This window comes from Drosophila albomicans, chromosome 3, assembly GCF_009650485.2.
Source record: "Drosophila albomicans strain 15112-1751.03 chromosome 3, ASM965048v2, whole genome shotgun sequence".
NCBI lineage: Eukaryota > Metazoa > Arthropoda > Insecta > Diptera > Drosophilidae > Drosophila > Drosophila albomicans.
Window position 1 is genome coordinate 28558439 of NC_047629.2, and position 27312 is coordinate 28585750.

Consider the following 27312-nt stretch of genomic DNA (forward strand, 5'->3'; position numbering starts at 1 on the left):
GAAAACTGGGCCATCAATCAAACACATCTTGCGTGTAATGTATTATAGGGTATTTATCGCAGTTAAGCACTGTACATCTGCTTAATTGGGATGCCCCTGGTTCGCTTTCAATGTCGTCGCACCGTTCCCCATTAGTTCAACTAGCCAAATACTTGGCAACCGGTTATTTTGTGCTGTAGTATTTTGTGTTTTCCATATAGAACGGGAAAAGTACTCGGCTTAAATGGATTTGTGGCGGGGCAACCGTTCACAACTATAACCAGGTGCATAACTATTGAGTCAGGGAATGCGGGGAAGGCGTGAAAAATTGTGTAATGCCGCTGGACGAAAAGTAAAAGCGCAAAAAAATACGTATTTATGTCTCTTCTGGGTTTTGCCAGGTGGCGTCTCAGCGTCTTCTTATCATACATTGTCCACTTTTGCTTATCAGACGTTGCGAATCGAAACCATTAATCAAAAAAAGTATTTTAGTATAAGAAATCTGAAAGCAATATGGTAGAATTTTCCATTAAAGATTGTCCACTTGTCGTCGTCAGTGGGGCCCCAGATAGCCGGATCTGTTCAGTCCTTATCAGTTTGAGAACATTTTTCGAGGGCCTTGATATACATACAAAGTTGTGTCAAGCTTTTACCTACTCAATCAAGTGTTAAACTACCCACTATCGCGATGACAAACCGTTGATAGTGGAACATATGCAGATAGATAATTTCGAATGTTTATTGATGGTTATTACGTAGCGTCGTACTTCAAGTATCATCATTGTGGCTGCACTTGCACTTTGGACCTTTGGGAACTTTTTGTCGCAACAGCTTTGTCGCGCTATTAAATGGAACTAAAACTGGAAACTATTTCAGCCACGACAGCATCTTAAATAGATCTACATTATATCACAAATGGGGCTATATATAAGTCAGTTGTCTTTGCTTTACGCAAAAAACACTTCCCCAGCCGCCTCGAGAATGATAATAATGATGAAGATGAGAGAGAGCAACGCTGATAAGCGGATTGTGAAGTATATAAAAAAAATGTTTGCTTTACGCTGAAATTTACGCTGAAAAAATACTAAGTAAGCCTTTTTACAATCTTCAACTCACAGACGCAAAAATTATAAATATTGTTTATTTTGAGATTTTTCCAAATTGTTTTTGACGCATATTTTTTTTGTTTTTACAAATCGTGTTTTAATTTCTAGCTATGTTTTCAAGATTCGATACAATCAATACAAACATACAGGCAAGTAGAGACCACTTTCTTTTCTTTGATATTATACATTCATTCATAAACGGAACATATATAGATTCTCAGAAAAGGAAACAGCAGATGGTTTTTGTCAATTTCCAAAAGCTATTTATAGTAGATTTTCGCTTAAATTTGCTAGATTGATGTGCGACAATCAATCAAGGGAATAATCTGTACTTAAAGTCCATTAAAATTTTGTTAAAATAACTACTTGATTATGTAGTATACCCGTTCAAATCAATTCGTTCCGAGTATATCGATGGATCGACCTTCGAACTTTTAAAGTCTTCACTATCTCAGGCGCTTAGCAAATGCCCAAGTTCAAAGCAGTCAGCAGCAATTGTTCATAATGAAAGCCTTAAGGTCGCTTACCAAAAAACAAAAATGACTAATCAGCTAGACAGCAACGGCAACAAAGAGCAACAAAGCAACAACAATACTAGTAGTCAGTATAAAAATAACAGGAACCATAACTGAACGTGATAATGTCGAACACATTACAATAAAAAAGTAAAGAAAATACAAAAACACAAAGAGTTTGCTGTTTGCAGGCCAGTTGCGAATGGGATTCATAGAGTTGCGAAGTGGAACTCGAACCTTTGGTTCTATTAGCTTATCAAATAAAGCTGGGCAAGCATTTGCTGGGCATGCAACAGTTGCATGTGAGCTCATCGGTTTCAGATATGCATGCCATAAAAATACATACTATATGACAATACCTAAAGTGTAGATACTTTTTATGGAAATGTATCTGATAGATTATTTCGCAATGCAGTCGCGGCGTTTGGCTTTGATTTTGCTGGAATTGCTGCTGTGGCAGCACTTTTCAGATTTATCGATTGTTTATCGCATTTATTATTTCGAGTGGTCAACAATTTTGTTTTCACTTGCCAAACAAAACAAAACAAACCCGGTTTCCACTTGGGCACGCATCAAAGTTATGACAATCGCATAGAAACCGAAGTAAATAAATCAATTGGGGCATCATTCAATTGACATACTTGGATGCCCACACGCTCTCTCACTCTCTTTCACCGCTCTCTCCCTTATACAAATCTCGGCTCATTGTGTATACTCTAAAGTACAATGGGAATTATGATATTCTGTTTAATATTTACTCTTGCAACATTTTTTGCTGGGCTACATTGCAAAACCTAATTGAAACTGAGTAAAGTTACCTGTTATTTTACTAATCATATTTCATAAGCTTATCTTGCATCAGATCTTTTGTAAACACTATAAAACATATTCACACCTCCCTATTGCCCTTAATTAAAAGGAATTATTGTATTAAAAGGAAAACGCCGAAAGAAAAACAAAGAAAGCTTTTGTATTACGATTCGGAAATGTTTTCCTATTTGCTATAGAATAATCTTTTTGGTTTTCTTAATGCATAGTTCTCGTATCTTCTCCCAGCGGAAGAGGAACAATGCTAGAGAGATATAACTATACAACTATATTTATTTACAATATTATTATGTTTAATAAAATTATACAAACACAAATCTAATTAACGAGTACTAAACTAAGCCTTCGTCTCAAGTTGACTTTTAATTAGTTGTTATGGTTGAGATATTATACAGCGAATGGCGTATTTTGTAATTTTAATAAGCAAAAGCTATAATTTATATTAGGAATTCAAATTCTATTTAATATTGTCATTTTAGATAGAGTATTCACACTTCTGGCGAATAAATCCCTTAGATTTTGCACTTCTTTTTCACGGTTATAAATTTCTAAACGAAATTTTAGCAGTTGGTAACTGTTTTCGTGCAAGCGAAATTCTCGATAATGCTCAAGTGTTATAGCCAGATAAATGAAATTCTTTAAACCAGACCCAAACGCTTTTAGCCGTTAAGTGGTACGGCAAACAGCTGACTGACTGGTTATGCGATTCGGTTCAGTTTGCTGCGGAAAACCCCTCTTTTGAAATTTGGGTTGTCAACACGCAAGGTAATTGACCAGACAAAATGTGTGTAAAAGCACAAAGCGAATTCATAACGAATGTCAAGTTTGTCAACTGCACTTATGTATACCCTGTAAGTCATCTTTTGTCTTTTTTTGCTGCATGACAGCATAAATTAAAAGCTTTTTTTTAGCTGAAACAATATACAGCTTTGAAGCTTTCGTTTACAGGGTATACAGTGATGCGACAGGTTGGAAACAAGAGCACGAAAGAGGAAGAAATAAGCGCAGTCCAAAATCAGGTGCATTTGCACTTGACTAATGGCGATGGTCAAGGCAAAAAGAGAACACGAGAGCGGGTGGAAACAAGAGAGTGAGACCACCAATGTGAGAGAGAGCTTACGAATAGCGGCAACGAAAAGAGCAAGGCAAAAACAAAAAATTGACAATTAATTTGATTGCCCCAAATTGAGACTGAAGCGGACGAAATAAATCGAAATCGAAAATGGGGAAGCATTGAAAATTTTGATGAGACCCGTGACACTATAATGTTTACTCATTAGCCAAAAAATACCTATATGGTGCTTAAGTTGAAAATAGAAAAGCAAAGAATGTCGTATTTGGCATTTGATTTAGTTGCTAACTAATAGTTTTTTATTGCTGGCATTGTTGTTGTTATTTGGTATTATCGTTTGTCGTTGTCACCTTCAGCTTCTGATAGCGTTGATGTCGTTGTTGTTGCTGCTATTGTTGCTATATAGTCGTCACACTTGTTGCCAATAAAATTGTGATTAACACTTATTGTAGTGCGCGTGCATTGAGTAGTTTGAACTTTGAATATGTACAATACATGTATCAAATATTTAAATATTTATTATATTTTATATGGGTTGAAACTCACACACTAATGCTAATCAATTGCAATATTTATGGTTAAAACAATTTCCTCTGGTGGGGAATATTTGTTAGTTTTCTTTTTTTTTTTTGTTTTTTTGTTATTCAACCGCCTTCGCTTCGCTTAGTGTTTGATACGAACAATACGACGCTTGCGACATGCTACGTAAACCGTTTGTTGCTGCCAAAAACGCTCGCGCCAAAAACAAACACACGCACGCACAAAGCACGTAGCAGCGGAACAGCGACACGGAGAGCGAGAGAAACAGCGACAGCGACAACGATGCCTTTCGAGTGACCCACTGAAACTGAAAGCACACAACACAACGGATGGCTACGCAAAATACGTAGCACGTGAAAGCTTTTCAAAGCTCCACAGCAGCGACGCTATTTTATTGCCGACGCTATTGCGTTATTGTTGCTGCTGATAAGCAACTTTTCAAATTGCACCGCACATTTGGTTTACTTGCATTTTAAATAGTTTAACACATTTCCAATTGGTCAATACACTAAGAACACGTTTATTTTTCACATCAATTTGCATATTTCCACATCTTTCATTTATTGCTTGGCCAATAAGTTTTCAGTCGCGCAGCTGGTGGAGCTTACTGACGTTGCCACCCCGCCTCACTTGCAGAGTTGACGACGCCATTGCGAACAGCTGATTTCTTACGAATGGTGGTGGAACGAAGAATGATAAGTGGCATTAATTTCAAACTTGAATAATACAGAAGAAATACTGTTCAGTATTTTTGTATGACGACTTCTGTGGTCACACTGTTTAGCGCTTAAAATTTAAAATTAGAATAGCTTTTTCTAAGGCATACATATGTGTGGTCTGTCAAAATATCATAATTATTAATGACAGCAAACTTCGATGGCTTTCCATCTTCATTGATTCAGTTTTTTTACGCTGCCACTTCGTTTTAAAAATAGTTGGCAGCGCCACTAAACAGCTGATCAATATGGCACAGTGCCAACGCGTTAGTAAATGTATATGCTGAATATTGATAAGTGATGAATGACAAAATATATTAATTAATGTTTAATGTAAGTTTTGCTTAAAAAAAAAAGTATTAAAAAAGCAGTGAACTTAGCTGGCTAGCTAAATCAAATAATCTTTTTACATTGTCAACAGTTTTTTCATAATTTTCAAATTGTTTAGGGCTTGGTAACACTAAAATCACATTACTTGGCAACACTAGGATTCAACAGAAGCGCAATTTTAATTTTGCGATCTGGCAGCTCTTTAATTTTTGTAACTGAAGTATCGCTAATTAGAATGATAAGACAATTTCGCGGTTGTTTTAATAAATGGATATACAAGTTGTCCGGCTTGCTTTGCCAAAGGCCTGCAAGTAAGTGGTGTGAACGTGGTTGGGCATAACCAGCGAAGTGCATGAAATGTGATGTGAGTGTGTGTAATTTGCAGCAACACTTTGGCGACGCATTGCCCAGTTGAGGACGCCATCTTTAAATGGTGAGTGCTCTCTTCTTGTCCTTGCCCTTGACAGGTGTTGCAACAGCAACAGCAACGGCAACAACCGCACTTGGTAATTTGCATACGAGTTGCACGCGTGCCAAACATATAAAATGCGGAACCGAATTAACAGTTATGTGCGCACTGTACATCAACAGTGTGGCGACTTCAGCAGTGGCAGCCACAGCGCAGTAAATGAGGCTCTTGCACGCAGACGCCTCTTGCCTGACCTTGTCACGGTTTATTACGACAGCCAGTGAAAATCAGCGTATAAACATGCAAAGTGTTTAGAAGGCATTCGCCATTTGCTTCTTCTACTTGTAGTTAACAATGCCAGGCCCAATCTCAATCCCAATGCCCAGGCCTCAATGTGTAATGTGTAATGCAAACAAACAAGGCAAATCAAAATTTCAACAACACGCAACAAAGCCCAAAAATATTGTTAATAGCAGGGGAGGCGTTAAAATCGCGCTGCCGCCTTGTCTACACAAAACAAACAGCAGCTGAGCGCCGCGGCATGTTTATGGGGGAGGCAAAGTGTAGAGACAGCAACCGCAGTCAGGTGATTGCTGATGCCGTTGTCGATGTCGATGTTGGTGTTGATATTGTTGATGAGCTGCAAGAGTCCAGGGAGTCCAGGGGCAGCTTACATTTACTTACACTTTTCATCTTGCCGCAACAAATTCGCACGTTTAAATTACGGACGCTGCTTTTACTTGTCGTCGAGTGATCCTGCAACTGCGGTTGCCACTTCATGCCACGCAACGGCATTTAAGAGTATGTCTACGCTATGTGGCAGACACTCCAAAGGCACACACACAGAGACGCACGTAAAACACTACACTACACAGCACATATGGCGTCGTAAATGTGGCTAAGAGCAAACACAAACACAAACATACAGCCAAGCAGCAAAACTCATCATCATCATCATCATCAACAGCAGCAGCATCATTATCATAATCAGCCAACTCATCATCATCATCATCAACATCATCCACCAGTCACACTCAACGTAGCGTGTGTGTGCATCAGCAACAACAACAACTACATACAATTGCTTGCGACGTCGACGTCGCGGCGTTTGACGGCAACATCGAGAGCTGTTGCTGTTTCTGCTTCTGCTGCTGCTGGTGGCAGGCAATTCGCAGATTTTACGTTTCAGTTTCGTGCAAAACGTGGAAGCGGCTGGTCAGCAAAAGTCAGCACCAAGAAAAACTACAAGGAAAATTCACTAATTCAAACGGCTAGAAAAATCGCAAGAACAAAAAAAAAACTAACTTACTGAAAAATACGAAAGCAAATGTCTAGCTTAAATTGAGATTGATATTTAAATTAATGAAAACGAGTTAAAAAATTTGCATATTGCAATTGTTAAATGCAGTCAAGAGACTCCGGCTAAGCGCGGGCCTAGTGTATTTGGCAATAAACCGGATATTCTAGATTTCCAGATCGCCGTTGTCATCCAATTCGAAGCTAAGCCGAAGCCGAAACAAAAAACAAGCGAACCCAAAGAGTTGTTAATCAAAGCGTTACAATTGTCCATAAGCAAAGACAATAACAATAACAAAACGGGCAAAAAAGTGACACAATTAAACTGTAAGCAGTAAAAAAGAACTCCGTTGGATTGTCTTCAATCTGTAGCAAATTGTAGCTATATCCACAGACACACACACACTTTTACACCTATATACACCTACCTATCTACCTATCGCTGTGGCCAGCTGAGCAGCGCTGAGTGTTAAGTTTATTTCTGTTTGCGGGCAAAGAAACCAACAACAAAAAAAAAAAAACAAGCGAAACAACAACAAAAAAGTCGGCGGAAAAGCGAAGAAAAGATCGTGCACGCTAAAGTAACATATTTATTTTTAACAATTTCGCAAGCGTTCAAATTTTGCTCCAGCGAAAAAAAATCATATATGTGTATTCATATATATGAAACTGAACTGTATCGTCAGACAGACAGATAGACCAACAACAAAAAAGCGATCGTTAGGAGAACCAATACCAATACTAAAACAAAAAAAAACACCAAAACAACAACACAAAAAAGCGGCGGCGGCAACATTCGACGTTGAACGGCGAGGGGAACCAGAAGCTGTTAACAAAAAATTAGTTGGGTGAGTAATCTTTATACACTACTTCCAAGTGCAAAGAGCACGAGTAACTATAACTGTAAATGTTTCGCTTTCCAAAATCTGTTCTGGTAATCGTATAATTAAATTTATGCATTTTGCTAATTAAGCTGCTAAATTAGGGTTTTTTTTTTTTTTTTGTAAAATGCATTTTTCTATGAAATATTTTTATTTAAATTGGTTTTTAAATTGGCTTACATTTTCAACAAGTGACTCAGTATTATTTAGCAAAATGTTTAGCCCGCATTTTCAAACAAGTTCTAATTTTATAGACATGTTCGTGTATTTATTTTATTGCTGATCTTTTCATTAGTTCTCTTCCACTAGAAAGTTGTCTAAAATTTAACAAGAATTATTATACAATTTTGTTAAATTTTGATATAATTTGCCATATGGTATTTATGGTATATCAGAGGCTTTGTTTCTAAAATATTTATAGCTGATAATTTAGTTTCCTCACTTAGTAATTTTATAACTGATCTAATAAAACGATCTCTTCCTTTTATTTTGTATTAAATAGCAAATATAAAAAAAGTATCTTAATATACTCAGTTGATCTTGAGAACCTTCTTACATTTTAGACACTTCCCCACATTAATTTCTTAGTTTCAAGACAATGAGAAGTATTTATTTTATGAACCGTAGAATATTATACTTCATTCAGTTGTAATTTAATGTCAATTGACTATTTTTTTTTGTTGTTCTCTTTTGTCTTCGCTGCGACACAATTGTTTTGTTCTTAGTTCTCAGCAATTGTTTATCCTAGTTATAACATATCAAATTGGGGTCACTTGAGAAACTTCGTTTACGCATTGAAAGTTTCTCTTGTCGCACAAGTAGCACAAGGACACCGGAAATATTTGCTCTATAAATATAAAACAAACCCATAAATCTTTCGCCCTTTTTTTGTTTTTTGCTGGCACACACAGTGCAAGTACCCCAAATGATATTACAATAACAACAAGAAGCGAAATGAAAATGTTTCGCGTTGTGAGTTTTATGGTTATATTTGGTGGCATTATTTTTGATTATTATGGCCAGAGTGCGTTTACGATTATAATGGGACAGAGTCACCTTCGGCAGCAAAAACAAAAACAACAAAAAGAAGAAAAAATCTGTGATTTTATTTTTGGTTTCATATTTTATTTGTCACATCGCAATGTGCAATAATATTTCATGCTGCGTCATTAATTAATATGGGCACACTTATTCATAATTTGCTGCTTCCTCGCTTTGTTTTTGTACACCCCTCCCCCCCCACTGTCGTCGCTTAATGATAAACCAAAAATTTCGGTACATTAATAATCGCCTACGGCAAATTTTGGAAATTCTGAGCAAATGACGATAATATGACGCTGATGCTAACTAAGACTGTTGTTGTTGTTGTTGCTTTTCTTGTTGCCAGCATGCAACAATTTATAACAAATCGCTTCACATGGCTCTTAATTAATTAAACATATAATTTATTAAACACCACAGTGGGAGGCGCAACAAATTAATAAATGTTGCAAGTCTCGTTATAAATTTTGAATGCTTCTCTCGATTCGAGTAGCAAAGTTCAAGTGCTTGCAGTCATAATTAATTTTTTCTCTATATTTTTTCGTTGGTGTGTGCGAGCTTCTAAAAGTTATTTGATAATGTTCTATATAAATCAGGGCCAACGATCTGCCCGGCTGCTGAGGTGTGTGCTCTGTTGGGGGCTTCTGCTGGCACCAGTCCCACGGGGACAGTTTCATAATCCGATAGGAAATTTTTCAACAATAAAGAAAAAGAAAACGCGAAAAGAAATATCAACAAAATTGAGCAATAAATAAGCTGGGGATCTGTGACAAGTGGTCGGGTTTTTCTCTTCTTTATCACCGCATGTTATGATAGCCAATTTAATCTTCAAAGTGCATAGCGTTAATTGGAAGAAAAATATTCAAGGTTGTTTTTTGGTTTTAGCGAGGGTTTCTGAAGAGTTTATTCAAAAGAAATTCTTGCATTTTATTTAAATTTAAGTTTAATTTAGTTAAGTATTGCTAATCTTGGATTTTCGTAAAGGAAAACAATACAATTATTTTCAGATTTGAGTTTGTTTTTTATTATTTCTACCTAACAACTTGTCGTTTGTGTTGATCAGCAAAATTTCCCGAACTAGTTTCTTCTGTTTTGGCAAACTCTTTTGTTTTTCATGTTACCTGACGACTGTTTTTTTTGTTTCTTTTGTTTTGTATTTATTTTATTTGCAATACTTTTGTTTTTATTTGTACCTCTTAATTTTTATGGTGTTTTCCCATTCACAAAAAACACCAATAAAATACGAAAAGAGTGCGAGCCACCGGAAGATTAAGCAACATTCAACAATTTGCTTGCCAACAGGCCAACGACGACCCCAATTTCGATTTCCATTTTGATTTTTCCATTTTGGCAGCACTCGCCCAAGGTAAATGCGGGGGAGGAGAGGAACGAGAAGAGAAGGTGTACGTAGTGTGTGGCGGGATCTCCAACATCTGACTGACGTTGGTTCTTCCTACTCTCTCTCTAAATATATATATAAGTATATACACACGTACTCGTATATATCTCTCGACATTTGTGGATGTTGCGCTAATTTACAGGCCGAGTGATTGTCTACAATAATTTTGAAAAATTGTTCTCAAAACTTTGCACTTTGCTTCGGACTACAATAACAAGAAAATACAAATACAAATACAAATACATATAGATTTTGTTTATATAGCACGATACTCAACTCTAAGTTATATTTCCGCACTTTTAGCTGCGTTTTTAAGCTCATACACCATAAATAATTTTGACTGACAGCAGCCGTTCATAAAATGAACACTTCTCTATGCATATGGGTTTCCACTATATGTAATAGCAACAATTTTCTGCAACAATCGTAAAATTTCAAAATAATTGAACACTCAATGCTGCTGTCTTACAAATAATAATAATAATAATAATAATAATAATAACAACAATAAAATTAAAAAAAAGATTCCTTTGTTTTCGTTTTGCATCTATGAGCGAAAACAAAAACAAAGTCTCAAAAATTTTAATTATCATTTGTAAAAACAAAACCATACATATTGATATAGCCGTGTTTTATTTGTTTGCTCAGTTGGCAATATGAATATGAATACAATCTCTGGCAGACTGTTCGGAGACCGAACTGATTGATTTCTTTGTTGTTGCTGCTTTTCTGAGAATCCAAAATTGATATTGCTGCTCTGCTTTGTTTTCCACAGTTAATGCATTTCCATTTGTCGAAGGAAATGTTTTATATGCTGACTTCGCCGACTTAAGAGCGCCCTCTGGCGTCAGCAAGAAGTCACTAAGTGAAAGCGAGGGAAAAACCTTCATTAGCTGCAAGTTCAAACAAAGCAGCCAGCTATTCTTTATCCTTTGTCCAAATTTTGTATACCCAGCTTTGATTTGTTGACTAATCATTCACAAACACACCCACGCAAGCACACACACACACACACACAGAGGAAGAGAGAGAAACTCACAATTGGGAGACGCAGCCTCCATTTGAGTATTTTGGGTAGCGGCAGCGCCAGCGGCAATATGACGATTTCTTTAGTGCTCACCGTATAGTATAGTATACTTTATTACGGGTGCAAACAATTGAATGCATTCGCTATTACATGGCTGTAGCACATGCCCCAGATACGACTACGACGAGTAGTAGTGCTTAAACAATAAAAGCCACTCAGGCTTGTCCTATAGCAATGGCTATTGATTTTCACACCCTGTGCAGCTGGTAAAAAAGAGTATTGATTAATTCTTATTTTTGTATTTCTCATTTCTTTAGATTTGCATAATAAGTTCAATCTTTTAAGTAAAGTTAAACAATATTTTATATATACTGAAAATTTCAACTTAATAATAGTATTGATTAAATTTCTTTTTTTCTTATTCCTCAATTGTATAGATTTGCTTTAAATAAAGTAAACTCTTAGTTAGCTTAAATAATATTTTATACATACTGAAAATTTCAACTTCATAACTCAATTGATTTTCATACCCTGTGGAGTTGCTAAAAAGAGTATTAATTAATTCTCTTTCTTCTTATTGCTTAATATTTAATTTTAAGTCTTTCTGTGTGACTCCTTGTTAAGTTTAGCATTTATTAACATATTCTGAAAATTTCAACTTAATTATTCTAATGAGTATGCTGTAGTCGAGCACGCTCTGCTAGCGTGTTATGTGCTTCGTGTTATTCATCAACATTTTGCATATGCGGCTCGCATTTGCGCTTCTATGCACGATTGCCGTTTGATGACTTGGACTTGGGGCCACTGGGCAAACTTTTCAATTAAATGCATCTGCATTAAGGCCAGACCCAGACGCAGACATGGATGAGATATTGTGCAAGGTCGGAGGGGAATCAAAACTAGTCGATAAACTCAACTCGTGCCCAGAGAACATCTTTCAACTGCAACTCTTTGTGTGTCTGCGTTGTGTCATCAAATTGAATCAGAAATGCGTTTATTGTTATTAATAAAATTTGTTATCGTAATAGACTGGAACCTTAAGTTTACTTATTATGTGGCTGCCGCATTGTTGTCTACCCTTTGGCCTATAAATCAATTTTCCTCATCAGACATTGAGGCCAATGAAGTTTGTTTAAGATGCTATAAAATTGCTTTATTTCAATTAAGTTCATGTTTTTCCTTTATTTTTATTCTTTTTTATTATTTTCAAATTACTTGATGACTATATTATATTTAGTTTATAGCATTTTTTACACGACACATTGGCATCTCTGTGCGCTGTCGTCCCATTGAATTAGGACTATAGGACACTTGTTGATTGCCGCTGTAGGTTCTGGCTTCCGTTCTTTTACCTCCTCTGCCTCTGCCTCCCCTTCCTTCCTTCCATTTTGTCTGTGTGTGCGCCTGGCGGCAATTTCATTTCGCTTTCAATTTACGCGCACGACCAACGCTGTCAGTCTGACAATACAAAAGACGCTGCTGCCCATTCCAACGTTTGGTTAATTAAACGACCATGCAAAGTGGCACAAAAATAGCACTAAAGCATCGCAGACAATGCCTCAGTGTCACTTATACCCTTTAAGTAAATGGGATGCGACGAAAGAGGAGCACTTCAAATGCACTTGAAAATGTTTGATGTGCTCTGGGAATTTCTTTAGCACGCTGAAAAGATTTGCTCGTTTAATAATCTAGAAAAAATGCAAAGTTGAATGGCTGCAAGAAAATGAGGAAGTGCAGAGCAATTGTTTAATTAATTAATTTGTATTTTTCATTCCAATTGTTTCTCCGGTTTTATTTACACGAGAGTTTGTATTGCACTGACGTTTTGTTGCATACAAAAGGCATTAAAATGATTGATTTATACTTTTTGTACATCTCAGTGTCTTCTGAGTATTCCCAGAATTTAGTTTTAGTCTAAATAAATTGATTTTATTCAATACAATCGTTACTAAACCTTTAATTAATAAATCATGTAACTTGTAGCTCGTAACTACGTCAGCTACAGCCCGACAGATGGCGCCACAAGCTAAATAGAGCGCATATTTTTAGAGCCTTAGTTTTCTTTTTTTGATTACATTGCTGTCAAATGCCAGCTAACCGGTGTCAATCTGTTTATTTTCAGCAACAAGAGCAACGCGAGTGACAACAGCAACAATAATCGTTGCAGCAACAAGGCTCGCAGTGGCAGCAGCAGTAACAACAATTGCAACAATGTCGACAGCAACTTGCGCGCGTTTCTGCACTCCGCTGACAGGCGGCAAAGGCGGCTCCTCATCAAAATTGACATCAGGAACCGGAAGCAACATGACGTCATCGTCATTGCACAAGAAACAGATTCCAGCAACAGCAGCAACAACAACAGCAGCGACAGCAGCAACAAATGACAACACAGAGGCAACATTCACATTCAAATTGAGTCGCGCCACAACCAGCAGCAATGTCAACGGTGGCAGTCACAGTGTCGCCTCGAGTGAATCATCAGATCCCTTAGAGTCCGATTATAGCGAGGAAACCGAAGAAGAAGAGCAGCAACAGCAGCAACATAAGAAGCAACCACAATCCAAACACGTCAGTGTCAGCAGTCGAAGCAGCAGCAGCGCCACAACAACATCCGTGGACAATGACGGAGATGATGATGTGGACGATGAGGAGGATGGCGATGAGGGCGATGGTCACGATACGGATGATGTGACCAACAACGATGATTCCGATGAAAGTGAACAGGACGATGGCAATGAGACGGACGATGAGGAGACCGACGATGAGTCTGAGGAAAGCAGCAGCGTTCAGACCGCAAAGGGCGTACGCAAATATCTTCTCGACGATTACCAGATCATCAAGACAGTCGGTGAGTAAGCAAACACTACCAGTATATCATAACAAAAAAATGATTGATATGCCAGCAAGACCCTGGCAACCTTCAACCTGCCAAACCGTTAGTTCTGATCTCTTCTGTCTGTCTGGGGGACCTTCAACTTGAGTTATCGTTGTGTTTTTAGTTCGATTAACAACAGCTAAACGAAACACAACACAACACCATGCAAGACACACCGGTATGTTCCTGTTTATTTGTGTTTTTGACTTGTTTAAATTGAAGATATCAAAACAAATCTGTAGCTAGGTCAGTCTTCGAGTCAAGGCTTATGACAAAGCGTATAAGGAATAACAGCAGAGTGGGCGGCACCATATGTGAAATTGATATTTTCCGAATGTAAACTCAGCCACATATTGCCAGAAATATTTTTGGTTGAGAGTGAAGCCATCAGTTAAATCTAATGTGTATTGTTAGAGGATCTCATGGTGTGAATATGATTGAAAATGTTGCATCAATTTAGTGAAATTTCAGTTTCACTTTAGCATAGAACAAGGTGAATAGAATGAAAATGAAATTGAGAACAGTCTCTTAATAGATTTGCCAGCAAATGAGACTAAATAAACTTATACCGGCTAACAATTTTCTATAAAAGCATATAACAAAAATGTACCGAAGGCTTTATTTGGTATATCTATACGTTTAAAATAATCAGATTTGCTTAACTCTTAAGATCAAGATCAAGTTCAGCAACAAGTACAAATCGATTAAAATTTTAAACTCGGCAATAAATTAATGATTGTTAGATCTTAAAAAAAAAACAAGTAAAAAACGTAGTTAATTGTTAAAGCAGCCACACTTGCCGATGCCTTGCGGATAAATATTTATATTTGAAAACCATAATGCGCTATTTGAAAACAATCATTAAAATGTTGAACTAAATTTAGAGCACACGTTTTTGTGAATTAAATAACAAAGAGCCGAGTGAAATATAAATACTTGAAACACGTCAAAATAATGGAAAACCCATAAAAAATACTTATATACTGCTGGACAGTAATGGCCACTGACTACGTAGGCTCTCATTCATGATCCCAATAACACCAGATCTAAATTTGGAATTGGGGTGGTGGCGTATACGTAATACATAGTACGTATACGATACGTATTGCGTATACGTATGTGTATTAAATGGATGCTTAAACTAAATTAAACGCTTTGTGAAAATACGCAAGCAAGCAGCTTCATAAAACAACGAGAACAATTATCTTCGACGTCTGCGGTGCGAAATGTTCATAATAATCATAAGACGAGTAGAGGTAGTACGGTACGTTGCTCATCGCTTTCAATTTGCGTAATCAATGTGAATTTATTTGCGTATAAAAACAATAAAAACTAATACAAGAAGCCGATGCGAGGCGAGTCGAATCGAATCGAATCAAGGCGAAATGAGCGCCTGAGCTAAAGCAGATTAAAGCGTTCAGAAATGCATAAAAAATGAGGTAATAAATATTTGAAATCAAATACAAAAAATTCGATTCAAATTCTCACAATAAATGCGCGAAATTAAATGTTAATTTAAACAGTTGCGGTAATTATCAGCGCCATTAAAAAGTATTCTCAAAAGTCGATAGTCAAATAGTAATTGCAATCGCATAAAAGAACTGATCTGAATGGGCACGGCAATTATATTTTAACTGCCAGCAGTGCTGAATTTTGCTCTCATCAGATTGAACACATTTTGATTGCAGAACGTGCGAAAAATACTTTGGATAACTTTTAGTACAGTTTTGTACCCTCGAGAATTCTGGGTGTATTCTGTCGTTACCTAATCAAAAAGTGAACTGACCAATTTGCAGTTGAAGATGCTTTTGCTCAACTGTTTTTCCGGTGCAAAGTCATTGCGAGGGAGAATGTTTCAATCAGCAACTGCTGCCCCACGGCGTATGAGTAATTCCTCCTTTTCCGCCCTAATACTTCACCATACAACCGATGAGTAATCTTGCATTAATTTCAAACAATTGCCAGACAAGAATATCACACACACACTCAAACAACCATTCCCCATTGCTATTGAGTACGATAAAATCCAGAAATATTCGTAAAAAGTAAATAAACTCAAACGGATACCCGATTCATATGTATTCACGGCATGCCCAGGTACGCAATTAATGCCTCTGACTCACGCATTCATTAGAAGGGGCAAATCACTGTAAAGAAGATGCCACCTAAAAGAACAAACACGCATTTTACTATAGCCAAATATGTAAACTTCATTACGAGTAGAAAAATGTAAGAGATATGAAAAAATACTCGAAATTGTTCTACATTCAGTTTTTGCGGATTTTTGTTCGAAATTCTTGATAAATATTTGAAGTTCATGTTTGTTTAAAAATTCATTGATTAGCTGAACCGAATGCAGCAAAGCAACGCAACTCAGCCAAAGCCAACGAAGCCACCCACAACACAGAGAAAAAACAAAAGCAATAGCAAAACCACAACAAAACATGGCCCAATCGATAGTCGTTGATGCCTTTACGACTCTATTGTGAAATGTGCAGCAGGTGATAAAATGTTGCCGGTAATTTTTCCGGAAATTTCGCTGGAATTGTTTTCCGAATCCGAATTTTGATAAACATTTATGCGGCACCCTTTGGTTCAGTTTAGTCTGTTGCCATCCAAATAACAAATATGTTTTTGTTTGTACACCTTCGAGACGCGTGACTTCTCGATGATGAATCTTGGCAAAAACATCGTTGAACAACAAAGCAATAAAAAGAGCAATTTAAGTATTAATTGATAACACAATTTTAATTGGGGAAGCACAAATAAGTTGGTATTTATTTGGAATGATTCAAAACATTGTTTGTAGTTTGTTTCTTGATTTTAGTAAATATATTTTCAATATACGATGAATTATTTCCGACAGTTCTGCGAATCGAAAATTAAATTTCAAAAATATATTTTAAATTTGTTGTTCATCAATTAAACTTTTGTTCAAACAATGTTTTAATTGAATTACGACGTGTGTTGTTAAGCAACAACAATAACAATCATCAACGACTCTTGCCAGAAATGTATTAGGTACAATGTGATCTAAAACGTACTAAATCATCGCAAATTGCCCAAATTATCATCACATCAAAATCGAATAGTCAAATTGTGAATGAATGAATTAAAATGTAAAGACATTTGCCGTTCTACTTTTGAGCCTCATCCTGCTCACTGGCGAGACAACTTGACAGCAGCAGCACATTGCGGAAATCTTTGACAATGTAGACAGACGATCGACCAGGCCAAAGCGCACATCACTTTAACAGCTAATATATTAAATTGACAATTTTATACTCAGCGAACAGAAGAGATTTTGACTGCAAGATGAGCGCAAAGACCTTGTGAAAGCCAAACAATTGAACAACTGAAAAACCAAAACAACAAGTGAAGAAATGAACAACAACAGAACAGAACAGATCAGAATAACAACAGAACATAGAGCAACACAATCCTTTTACTGCTCGTGGCTCAATGATTGATAGATTTGTGGGAGATAAATATTTACGCACAGTTCGGGGAAATACAATTCATTTTCGGGCATAAAAGTGTCCAAGAGCAACACAACAACAATAAGATCTGACTAATGAAAGGTTGCTCGTTGGCCCTTGAAATGAAATCTTTTTGGCGCTTTTAGCATAAATGGATTTTAAAATAATAGAAACCAATCAAATTTCAAGCGGCAACACATGTCGCAGTTGTTTTTTGCCTTCTTGTTGTTTTCTTGGAAGACGATCGAGAAGAAGCTGCAGAAGAAGCGGCAATCGTGTGTCGTCGACGTGTCTGCAAAATATAATTCATAGTTCAATTTTATTTTTGGGATCAACTCAGCTTTTTTCTTGCTTTATTTATTTTCGTTTTTTGCTTTTTTTTCATTCGTATTTTCTTTTTATTTGTGGCGTGTTAAGTGCGGTCGTCTTTATAAGTATGTTCTCGATATATGTACTCTATAATATAATAATATTATTGGCCATAGATAAAGAAGAAATGAAACAAAATAAAATAAAGCACAGAAGACAAAATCATTCAACGAGAAATTAATGATCGTATGGAAAATTTGAGCGTCTCGCGATCTGTGTAAACTTTGAGCCACAAATCCAAAAAAAAAATCTGAATTGCAAAAAGAAAAAAGCGAGCAAAAGAAATATATAATAAAATTGAAGAAAATTTTGCTTTTTATTTCAACAAAATTGAGAAAATGTATAAGCAAATTTTATAGAAATTATTATTTGGCAATTTGCCCAAAATTTGGCCACACCAAATTGGCTGCCCCAAACAGAGGCGTCTGTCTATGCCGATGGGGGATCAAGAGAGGGGAAGAGAGAGGGGAAGAGAGAGGGATTCAGAGGGGAGCTATGGCACATTTGCATGCTTGTCTCGTCGGTGCTTTTTTTGTTTTTGCCAAACACTAAATGAGCATATTAAAATTGCGTTATAAACATTTTCTGTGCGTCTTGAGGTTTTCTCTCTACATGCTGCCGCTGGTGTTGTTGTTGTTGTTGTTGGTCTAATTATTAATAAAAATGACCTAAAAATGCATTTTGCATGTGACAAAAATAGACAAAATCAAAAGCAGAACGATCAAACACCCACTCGATAGTACCCTGTAATTAAATCAGAAAGGAATGATTCACTTATTAGAGCTAACCCAATTTGTTCTTGCATAGAACTAGGGTATTTAATAGTCGATTCGACTTTACTTTTCACAGTTTTCGACATTTGATTTATGGCGTTTTCTCTGTTTTAGAGCTGATGTGTAAATTGCAGTGCGGGGCGCGTTGTAACATCTTGTCAAGCCCATTGAAATTGTGTGAGCCGTGCGGTCAACTGGCATATTACACGATAGTTTCGTTTCATTGGATGATGATGATAAACATATGTTTCCACATGTCATAAATCCCACAAATTATGAACCGAATGACATCGATGTTTCATGTGTAATTCTAAATTAACCCCACATTTTTAGATCACTAGGTCGTTTTGACACAACATTTTCGGCCTTAAACTAGGTCCAATTATTGTAGGAGGAAACTAACGAAAATAAAACGGAAAATACGGAAATAATTTTAATTACAAGGATAACCTAATTTCTTGTTCATAAATCTAAAATCCTTTTTATGTCATGTACTCAAGCTATTGCAATTAAGTTTCTTTTTCACTACTAGTGTAGTGTACTACTACAGCTAATATAAACTTTTCAAGTACCAACTTAATGCACTCAATTCGCAACTCAATTTCCTAGTATTATCTTTATTTTCTTCAAGTTAATAGTGTAAATATCTCAAAAGAGAGAAAGAGATCCGCGTGTTTAATTCTGTCTGTTGGAACTTCAGCTTTGGCTTTTATTATTGTTGTTATTTTGTTTATGGGATTAAAAACAAACTTTTTACTTGGAACTGCATAAAACGCAATTAACTTTATTTAGCCAGCGGTCAGCGCAGCTGCCAAAATTGTGCGAATTGTGCCAAGTTTATATGGCGGCAGTGTCTGTCTGACTGGTCGCCGTTTATTTTCATTTACATTGCGCGCGATTTACAAAAACTTTTTACAGTATTTTGACTTTTGGCACACATAATTTATGGGAATCTGCAAGCGAGCTGCATCTGCCAATAAAACTGCACAAAGAATTGCAATGCATTGCGCTAAAGCAAATAAACAGCATCAATCAGTGACGAGGCGTCTCAGAGACAGACGCAACGAACCATGATATTGGTCGCTTTAATGTAAACTAGAGGGATAGAGAAGGGAAAGGCAACTGGGACTGGGAATGGAAATGGAAATGAGACGGGGTATTGCCACAGAAACTGCAACTGAGATAGTGACTGAGACTGGGACTGAGACCGGGAACTGAACCTGTTCAGGGCCAGTTGCAGCACATGAAACTGTCGCATCATTAAATAGAAAGTTGCTGCATGTATGATGTAAAGTCTTTTCACTACCCTGTTGTTGCAATATTATTGCATTGGGTATATTGAATCTCGAGAAACTTTGTCTTCTGACTACATAAGAAAATACAATAATAATTAAATTATTTTTTTATTCTAACTATTCAACAATGTATCAAGATTTATTATTGTTATTAATTTTTCAAATAAGGTAATACTTAACATACATATATGCTAATACTTAATACTGTTAAATACTACAATTAATACTATTTAAATAAAAGAATGAATACTACATATGGGTAATTCTCTGACGGATGTCAATATATTTTATAGTTGCAACTTAGATTGATATATGTATGTATTCATTGACTAAATATATATAGTATATTTTACTATAAGTTGAATATTATAGGAGTAGTATTCAGCATATTATTTAAAAAATATTCATTTTGGTATTTAACAGTATTTAGTATTAGTATATAAGAATACTATATATACTACACTATACTATATGTATATATCAATCTATTATCGTCAATTCAGCAAGCTCTCCATTTAACTTTGTTACTTTCGGTTACAAATTGCTTAAACGACCGAAACTAAACTTTTCTCTAATTCACTGAGTATCTCTCAGTTTGCCTCCTGTTCAATTAGAGCTTTCTCACTTGCTTGGTTTGGTTTTGTTTTGTTTGCGATTCGCACATCTTGGGCTGCAACTTTTACGCGTACGCAAGGAGTTTGCCAACTGGTTTTCACTCGGATCTCTTCTCTTAGCCGACTTTAATTGCTGGCGGCTGCTTTTGGTCGTCTGCAGCTGAGTCTGGTGTCTGTCTCTTGGCTCTTGTCTGGCAATTGGCGTTTGCGTTTGCGCCGTTTAACGCGTCGCTTTTGTTTGCCGTCTGCTCCAAAGCTGTCACAATTTCACTTGGCCAAGACGCCTGTCTAGTATGTAGTATAGGCCCGACAGACGCACAGAGATGAACGGCAGGAAAATGACGCGACGGTTTTGGTTTAGACAACACTCAAGAGCACTTTCCAATTTCGCTTAAAACTCACAAACAGGTGCAAATCAACCGCTGTTACACACCAGAAAATGCAATGAAAATGCGATATTAATAAACATTTGACTTCAACTTCATTTGGCCAAAACAATAACTACTTTCAAAACAGCAGGGTACTTGAAGACAACTTCAAATCTTCATGGCTAGCTACTAACACAACCAACTACATTTTATGAGCTGTAGAATAATGAAAAGTAATTGCAATAAAATGAAGTGCATTTAAATTGAAAACTGTTAAAAGTGCCTAAAATGAGTGATTTTTGCCATTTATTAGTATAATTTAATTATAATTAATTAATTTTATAGGTAGGTCACTATAGAAAATGAAAAAACATATATCGAAAAATGTTATTTTTAATAAAGAGTATTTTTTTAGCTCTTTTTTAAGAATTTATTAGAGATAGGAATGTTTTTGGTATTATTTTTCTGTTGTAAGAAAATTGCAAAAATGAACAAATTAATACAAAAAACAAAAAGGTAACGAATTTATATATTTTAACGTAAAATAAAGTTCGCAAAATCAATCTTAGCTTTGAATATAGAGTTAATCCAGAGCTATAAGAATATTCTTCACTTATTTTTAAAATTTTTTTATTTTATATTTTTTTTTTTCATTATAAATAGTGTCGCAAGCAATATTTTTACCCAAATGTATTATCAATCTTAATATGTCATGTTATTATTATTAAAAACTTGTTATTTGAATTAAAATCCTTTTAAGTGCCTCAAATTATTGATCGTACCATTATTCCAATTCAATATTTATTTAAAGTAACACTTTCAAGTCATTGGCATTTGATATTTGCTGTTTTATGTCTTATAAATATATTCTAAATAATCTTATAAAATTCTCGCCTGCTTTGCTGCGTTCATTGACTAAATTTTTGAATTAAAATTGTTGAAATTCTCAAAGTTTCACCATTTTGAGAACTACAGCCATGTCCAATTGTATATGTGCGTTTGTTGAAGCATTTTTTTGCACACCTTTTTTGCTGTTTGCTGCTTTTGTTTCCACTAAAAGAATGTTAACAATTTGCTTGTGAGGTTTTGTTAGCCATTTGCCGCTTGGCTACACATTTTCCTCACGTCTTGTTGTTGTTGCTATAGCTTCAAAACACACATACATACAACAAAAAATACTTTCGATTCGTGTTGGGGGCCTTCCCCTCTTTTTTTGTTTGCCCCTTCCAACCACCGCTTTCTTCGACACATTTTGTGTTTTGATAATAAATTTTGGAAGAAAGAAAAATAATAATAAAAATATTTAAAAGCATTTTTAGGTATGTGGGAGGAGTATGTGTTCAGATGCAGATAAGTAGTAATATCCGTTTGATTTATTTCTCTTTCGATCTCTCGCATCTTTCCGATTATTTATTTATTATTTGCTAATTTCAAATGCCAGAACCAATGCAAAAAGCCCATTTTGAAAATATCGCCGCTCAGCTTGATTCCGTTTGAAAAAATTCGCATATTTTATTAGCTACTTTACGAGTATTTATGTTTGTATAATTCCAAATTTATAGCCAAATTTTAACTACAGCATTCTGTTTTAATTCTTTGATAAGAACATTTCAAGATATGGAACTTTTTCGTCAATCAATTGAAATCATTTAAGGAAAAGTTCAACAAAATTTATGAGACTTCAATATACAAAAGAAATGAGTCTGTATATAAAAAAAATATACAAAATTTTTAGTGAAATTCCAAAGCCAAAAATCTTACTCATTGTTTCTTGAACTATTCCAATGTGCTAAAACTTTCTTTAATCTCATTTATTTCGTTTCCCATTCTATCTCTATATTTTTTTTTCTTTTCTCTCGACGCTGATTTTGCAAGTTCTGGAATATCGTAGCTGAGTCATTACGCTGCGTAATCAAAATAAAAATTGCATTGCGAATACTAATCATTAATTATAATGTCTGGCCATTAGATGGCAATAAGTAGTTTAGAGATTTCGTTTGATTTGCACGTGTAATATCCGCCCTCTTTGGTCTCACGACAGGTGCCAACATGTGGAGGCAGCCGCCAGCTGAAATCTACGCCCCCAAATGTAAATCATTTATTCAGCTTTCTTCGATACGAACGCACGTGTCGAGTCATGTACCTATTGTTCTTATTGTTGTTGTTATTGGCAGTTCTTTTTGTGTGCTCGGTTCAATAATCTCTCACTTTTGCTTTATTACATTGAAAATCATGGCTAATTATTGTGGGCCAAATGAAAAGCCGAAAACGTGATGAAAAACCAAAAACATCCGAGAGAAAATTTTCTGCTTCCCCCCATTGTAATTGTAATTGGAAAGAAAGATGTGCGATGCGAAGTGGCAAATGCGAGAGTAGTTGGATTTGATTTATAAGACAAATCAATTTGTAAGCAGTTTTGTTATGGTAAAAGCCAAGCAAATGGCCAAAAGCACGCTAGCAACAACAACAATAGTGACGCACGTTATTTATACTGTGATGCTCATAATACAATGAAATTTTCACTTGTTTGCTTCACTGTGCAACGTCAAATCGAACTTTTTACCGCCCGCTTTGACTTTCGTTTTGGCTTGAAGTAGTTGTTGGTAATCCGAGCTACTCACACGTTCCAACTGACTTGTTCTCTCTTCTCCTCTCTCTTTCTCTGAGTGTCTCCATCTCTGTCTATGTCTGCTGGCCGTTAGCCCAATTACAAATTCAAGGTTGAGAAAATCTTATGGGTGTCGGCTTACACACAACCAACTAACCTCAAAACGTGTTCAAAAGTGAAAAAAACCATGTGTAATTATGCATGTTTAGCTCTCCCATAACAACGGAGAGGGTGGAAGGAGGGAAGGGGGAAGGCAACCCACCTTGTTTTTCAACACCCACGTTTAGCCAACTGCCAATCATTCAATTGGGGCGTGCTGGGACACCCAAGACATTTTGCGGTTAACTGCATAACCTGATCATGCAGTATCGATAAACTATTTTAATATCTGTAAATGAGTCTTAAATGCATCTTATCTTTACACCCCTTCATTTGTATATCTTTTCGTTACAGGCACTGGCACCTTTGGGCGTGTTTGTCTCTGCCGCGATCGCATTTCCGAAAAATACTGTGCCATGAAGATTTTGGCCATGACCGAAGTCATCCGCCTCAAGCAGATTGAACATGTCAAGAATGAGCGAAACATATTGCGGGAAATCCGACATCCATTTGTGATCAGCCTGTAAGTAATCCGAAAACTAATTGTTCAATATTCTAAGATTAAGTTTGTAACATGCAAAAAGATTTAATTATACTTCTGAAGAAACTAGCTGCTAAAAGCAAATAAATATAATTTGTATAAAAATGAGAGTATGGAAGATCACAAATTTCAAGGAATTGATTTACATATATTCTTATACGGAAAGTGCCACTACTTTTATTATTAAGATACAAAATACATGAATTAAGTAAAATAATATTCAATATTAAAAAATTAAGACCATAAATAAGTTTTCAATATTTCCTTTGTTTCGAATTATTATTATTTACCTTTTTTTCTTATGCCTCACATATTTATATTCATATGTTCTTTATCCCACAGTGAATGGTCCACAAAGGACGAATCCAATCTGTATATGATCTTTGATTATGTTTGCGGCGGTGAGCTGTTCACATATCTGCGCAATGCGGGCAAATTTACTAGTCAAACTTGTAAGTAACGTAAATATTTAGTAGTAATAAAATCACGAACTAACTTGACACTCCCTTCTTTTTGTTTAGCCAATTTTTATGCCGCTGAAATTGTCAGCGCTCTTGAGTATCTGCACTCTCTGCAAATTGTCTATAGGGATCTGAAGCCTGAGAACTTGTTGATCAATCGAGATGGTCATTTGAAGATAACAGATTTCGGTTTTGCCAAAAAGCTGCGCGATCGCACCTGGACATTGTGTGGCACACCTGAGTACATTGCACCTGAGATAATACAGTCCAAAGGACACAACAAAGCCGTCGATTGGTGGGCTTTGGGTAGGTTATATTATATAATGTTCTTTATTAGTTTATTTATATTTAAAATTGATTTCTTCAGGTGTGCTTATCTATGAAATGCTTGTGGGCTATCCGCCTTTCTATGATGAGCAGCCTTTTGGCATATATGAGAAGATTTTGAGCGGCAAAATTGAATGGGAACGACACATGGATCCCATAGCTAAAGACTTGATTAAAAAGTTGCTGGTGAATGATAGAACCAAGCGACTGGGCAATATGAAGGTGAGTTGCATAAAAATTAAAAAACAACTGCAAAAGATTTGCTTAGAAACAGCGAAAACTAAAAATTTAATAGGATATATTCAAGGTTCAAAGTGTCTGTCGAGATTTGAATTGTAATAAATTATTTATTTTGAATAAGACAGCCAATTGTCTGGCTAATTTGGTACTTATTTAATTAAATGTTTGTATATTATATTTTTCTCTTTCAACTTTGTGGTCGACTATGCAACACCTGTTCAATACTGTGAAGTGTGCATTTAATTTGGCAGCTTTTTATGGCGTTTACAGTTATAAAGCATATTTATAGACGATTGTTTACACTTGTCATAACCGTATCGAAATCATTGCTTGGGCATTAAATATTGCGATGCATATATCAAAAATTAATTGTCGAATCCCACGCCCATGTCGAAATTCTGGCGTAGATTCCCTATGCACATGGCTGCTGTCAGTTCCGTTGGCGACAATAAATGCAAAACAAATTTCTCAAAATAGAAAAGCTACAGAAAATCAAAGAGTCATGTTAGTTCTAGGGAAAGATTGACTTATAGATACCCATTAGATAACTTAACTAGTTTTGGATTGATTTTTAATTTATTAAACAAAGTTATTTATGACTAAAAGGCAATTCTTAATAGCACAAAAGTAAAAAAAAAAAATAGATTAGTAAATACAGAGATACCCTCTTTGTACCACTTCTAGCACTGAGTATAGATTTTTAATAGCATGTCGCTGGTTTCGCAACACGAGCCAACAAATGCAGAATTATTTAAGTTAATTTCTCATTTCTTCTTTCTAATGCCCACAGAATGGCGCTGATGACGTTAAAAGGCATCGCTGGTTCAAGCACTTGAATTGGAATGACGTCTACAACAAGAAACTAAAGGTAAGCAAGCATATTGCAATTGTATCGGATAAACTCTATGAACTCTATATATCCATCGTCCATTGTGACGACGTCACACGTGCGGCCCCATTTAATGATTTGGATTGCGGTCGATTCGATTTTGGATAAAATGTATTTTTATACATGGACGTAATTAAAAGCAAATAAACAAATCAATTTTGGAAATTAGCAATGCCGTTAATTAATGACCGCAGCGATTCAGTCGCTCTTGGTGGGCGGGGACCATAAATCTCTGCACGCTCTAAATGCGTTAATAGCGCTAAACCCCTTCAACCTCCCCCTCCCCCCTCACGCTATTCCTCTGGCCACCGTTTTGTTGGTTTTGCAATTATTTTATGATAGTTTACACTTGCGAATCTGTATCTAATCCATCTATTTCGATGTTCTATATCAATTGCAGCCACCAATTATGCCTGACGTGCACCACGATGGGGATACGAAAAATTTTGACGATTATCCCGAGAAGGATTGGAAACCCGCCAAGGCAGTAGACCAAAGAGATTTGCAGTTGTTTAATGATTTTTAAACGGGGAGGAGACTACTAAGCAAAACAATTTAAATAAATATACACCTAAATAATATAGTATACATATTTCACATTGTATGTGCTGTGTATGGCATGGATATGAAACTACATAGTATGATTTGCTGTGAGGCGAATACACACATTCATTATTCATTATTTATACTGGCAATTAGTGTTAAAAGTGCTGTGCAAAACACAAAAGCAATGATACACACACACAGATACATACAACTTATGCCTAATATACGATTCTATTTATAATAAGCCTAAGTTTATGCCCATAATGTTATGTCTAGCGTGAGACGTCTATAATTATCATTATTATTATTATTATTATTAATATGATTATAATTATTATGTTTAATTGTTTAATGTTCGAGTGCTGGCTGCAAAGTTGCAAGCAAATCGCACATACAAACAAAATTAATTATTGTTAACTTAAAAGCGAAACAACAAAAACCAACCATAAAGAAAAATTAACGTAAAACGTTGAATAAAGTGATAGAAACTCGATACACACGTGTGCTGCCTGCCTCTCTTAACATATCCTATAGATACCATCTTGTTATGTTTAAATTCGTATATTCATTGCGTATATATTCATTCTGCGTTTTTCTCGTTTGTCTTTCATTGTTCTGGCGGGATTAGTTGGACGAAAATGTGTCAGTTAATGGTCACGATCCTCGGCGCTGATGGCCGTTTGTTTTAT

At 35.9% G+C, this 27312-nt stretch overlaps 1 protein-coding gene across 2 annotated transcripts; it reads left to right on the forward strand.

Annotated features, from left to right (window-relative positions):
• The first annotated feature begins 1100 nt into the window (after positions 1-1100).
• LOC117566363 (cAMP-dependent protein kinase catalytic subunit 3) lies at positions 1101-27128 on the forward strand. Of its 2 annotated transcripts, none has more exons than XM_034245857.2 (8): positions 1101-1234; positions 13262-13987; positions 23974-24142; positions 24503-24612; positions 24682-24927; positions 24989-25170; positions 25979-26056; positions 26478-27128. In XM_034245857.2, exons 2-8 carry the CDS (start codon positions 13351-13353, stop codon positions 26601-26603), a joined length of 1548 nt encoding a protein of 515 aa, XP_034101748.1. In that variant the 5' UTR covers positions 1101-1234; positions 13262-13350; the 3' UTR covers positions 26604-27128. The 2 variants fall into 2 exon arrangements, with proteins under 2 accessions (XP_034101748.1, XP_034101747.1); XM_034245856.2 differs by lacking the exon at positions 1101-1234 and adding an exon at positions 6682-7639.
• The last annotated feature ends 184 nt before the right edge of the window (positions 27129-27312 follow it).

What these genes read in the sequence shown, in the direction of transcription:
- LOC117566363 (XM_034245857.2), top strand. Translation starts at nt 13,351, where the DNA reads ATGTCGACAGCAACTTGCGCGCGTTTCTGCACTCCGCTGACAGGCGGC. An exon ending in CCAGATCATCAAGACAGTCG is followed by an intron (nt 13,988 to 23,973) that starts GTGAGTAAGCAA and finishes TTTTCGTTACAG; the next exon opens with GCACTGGCACCTTTGGGCGT. An exon ending in CATCCATTTGTGATCAGCCT is followed by an intron (nt 24,143 to 24,502) that starts GTAAGTAATCCG and finishes TTTATCCCACAG; the next exon opens with TGAATGGTCCACAAAGGACG.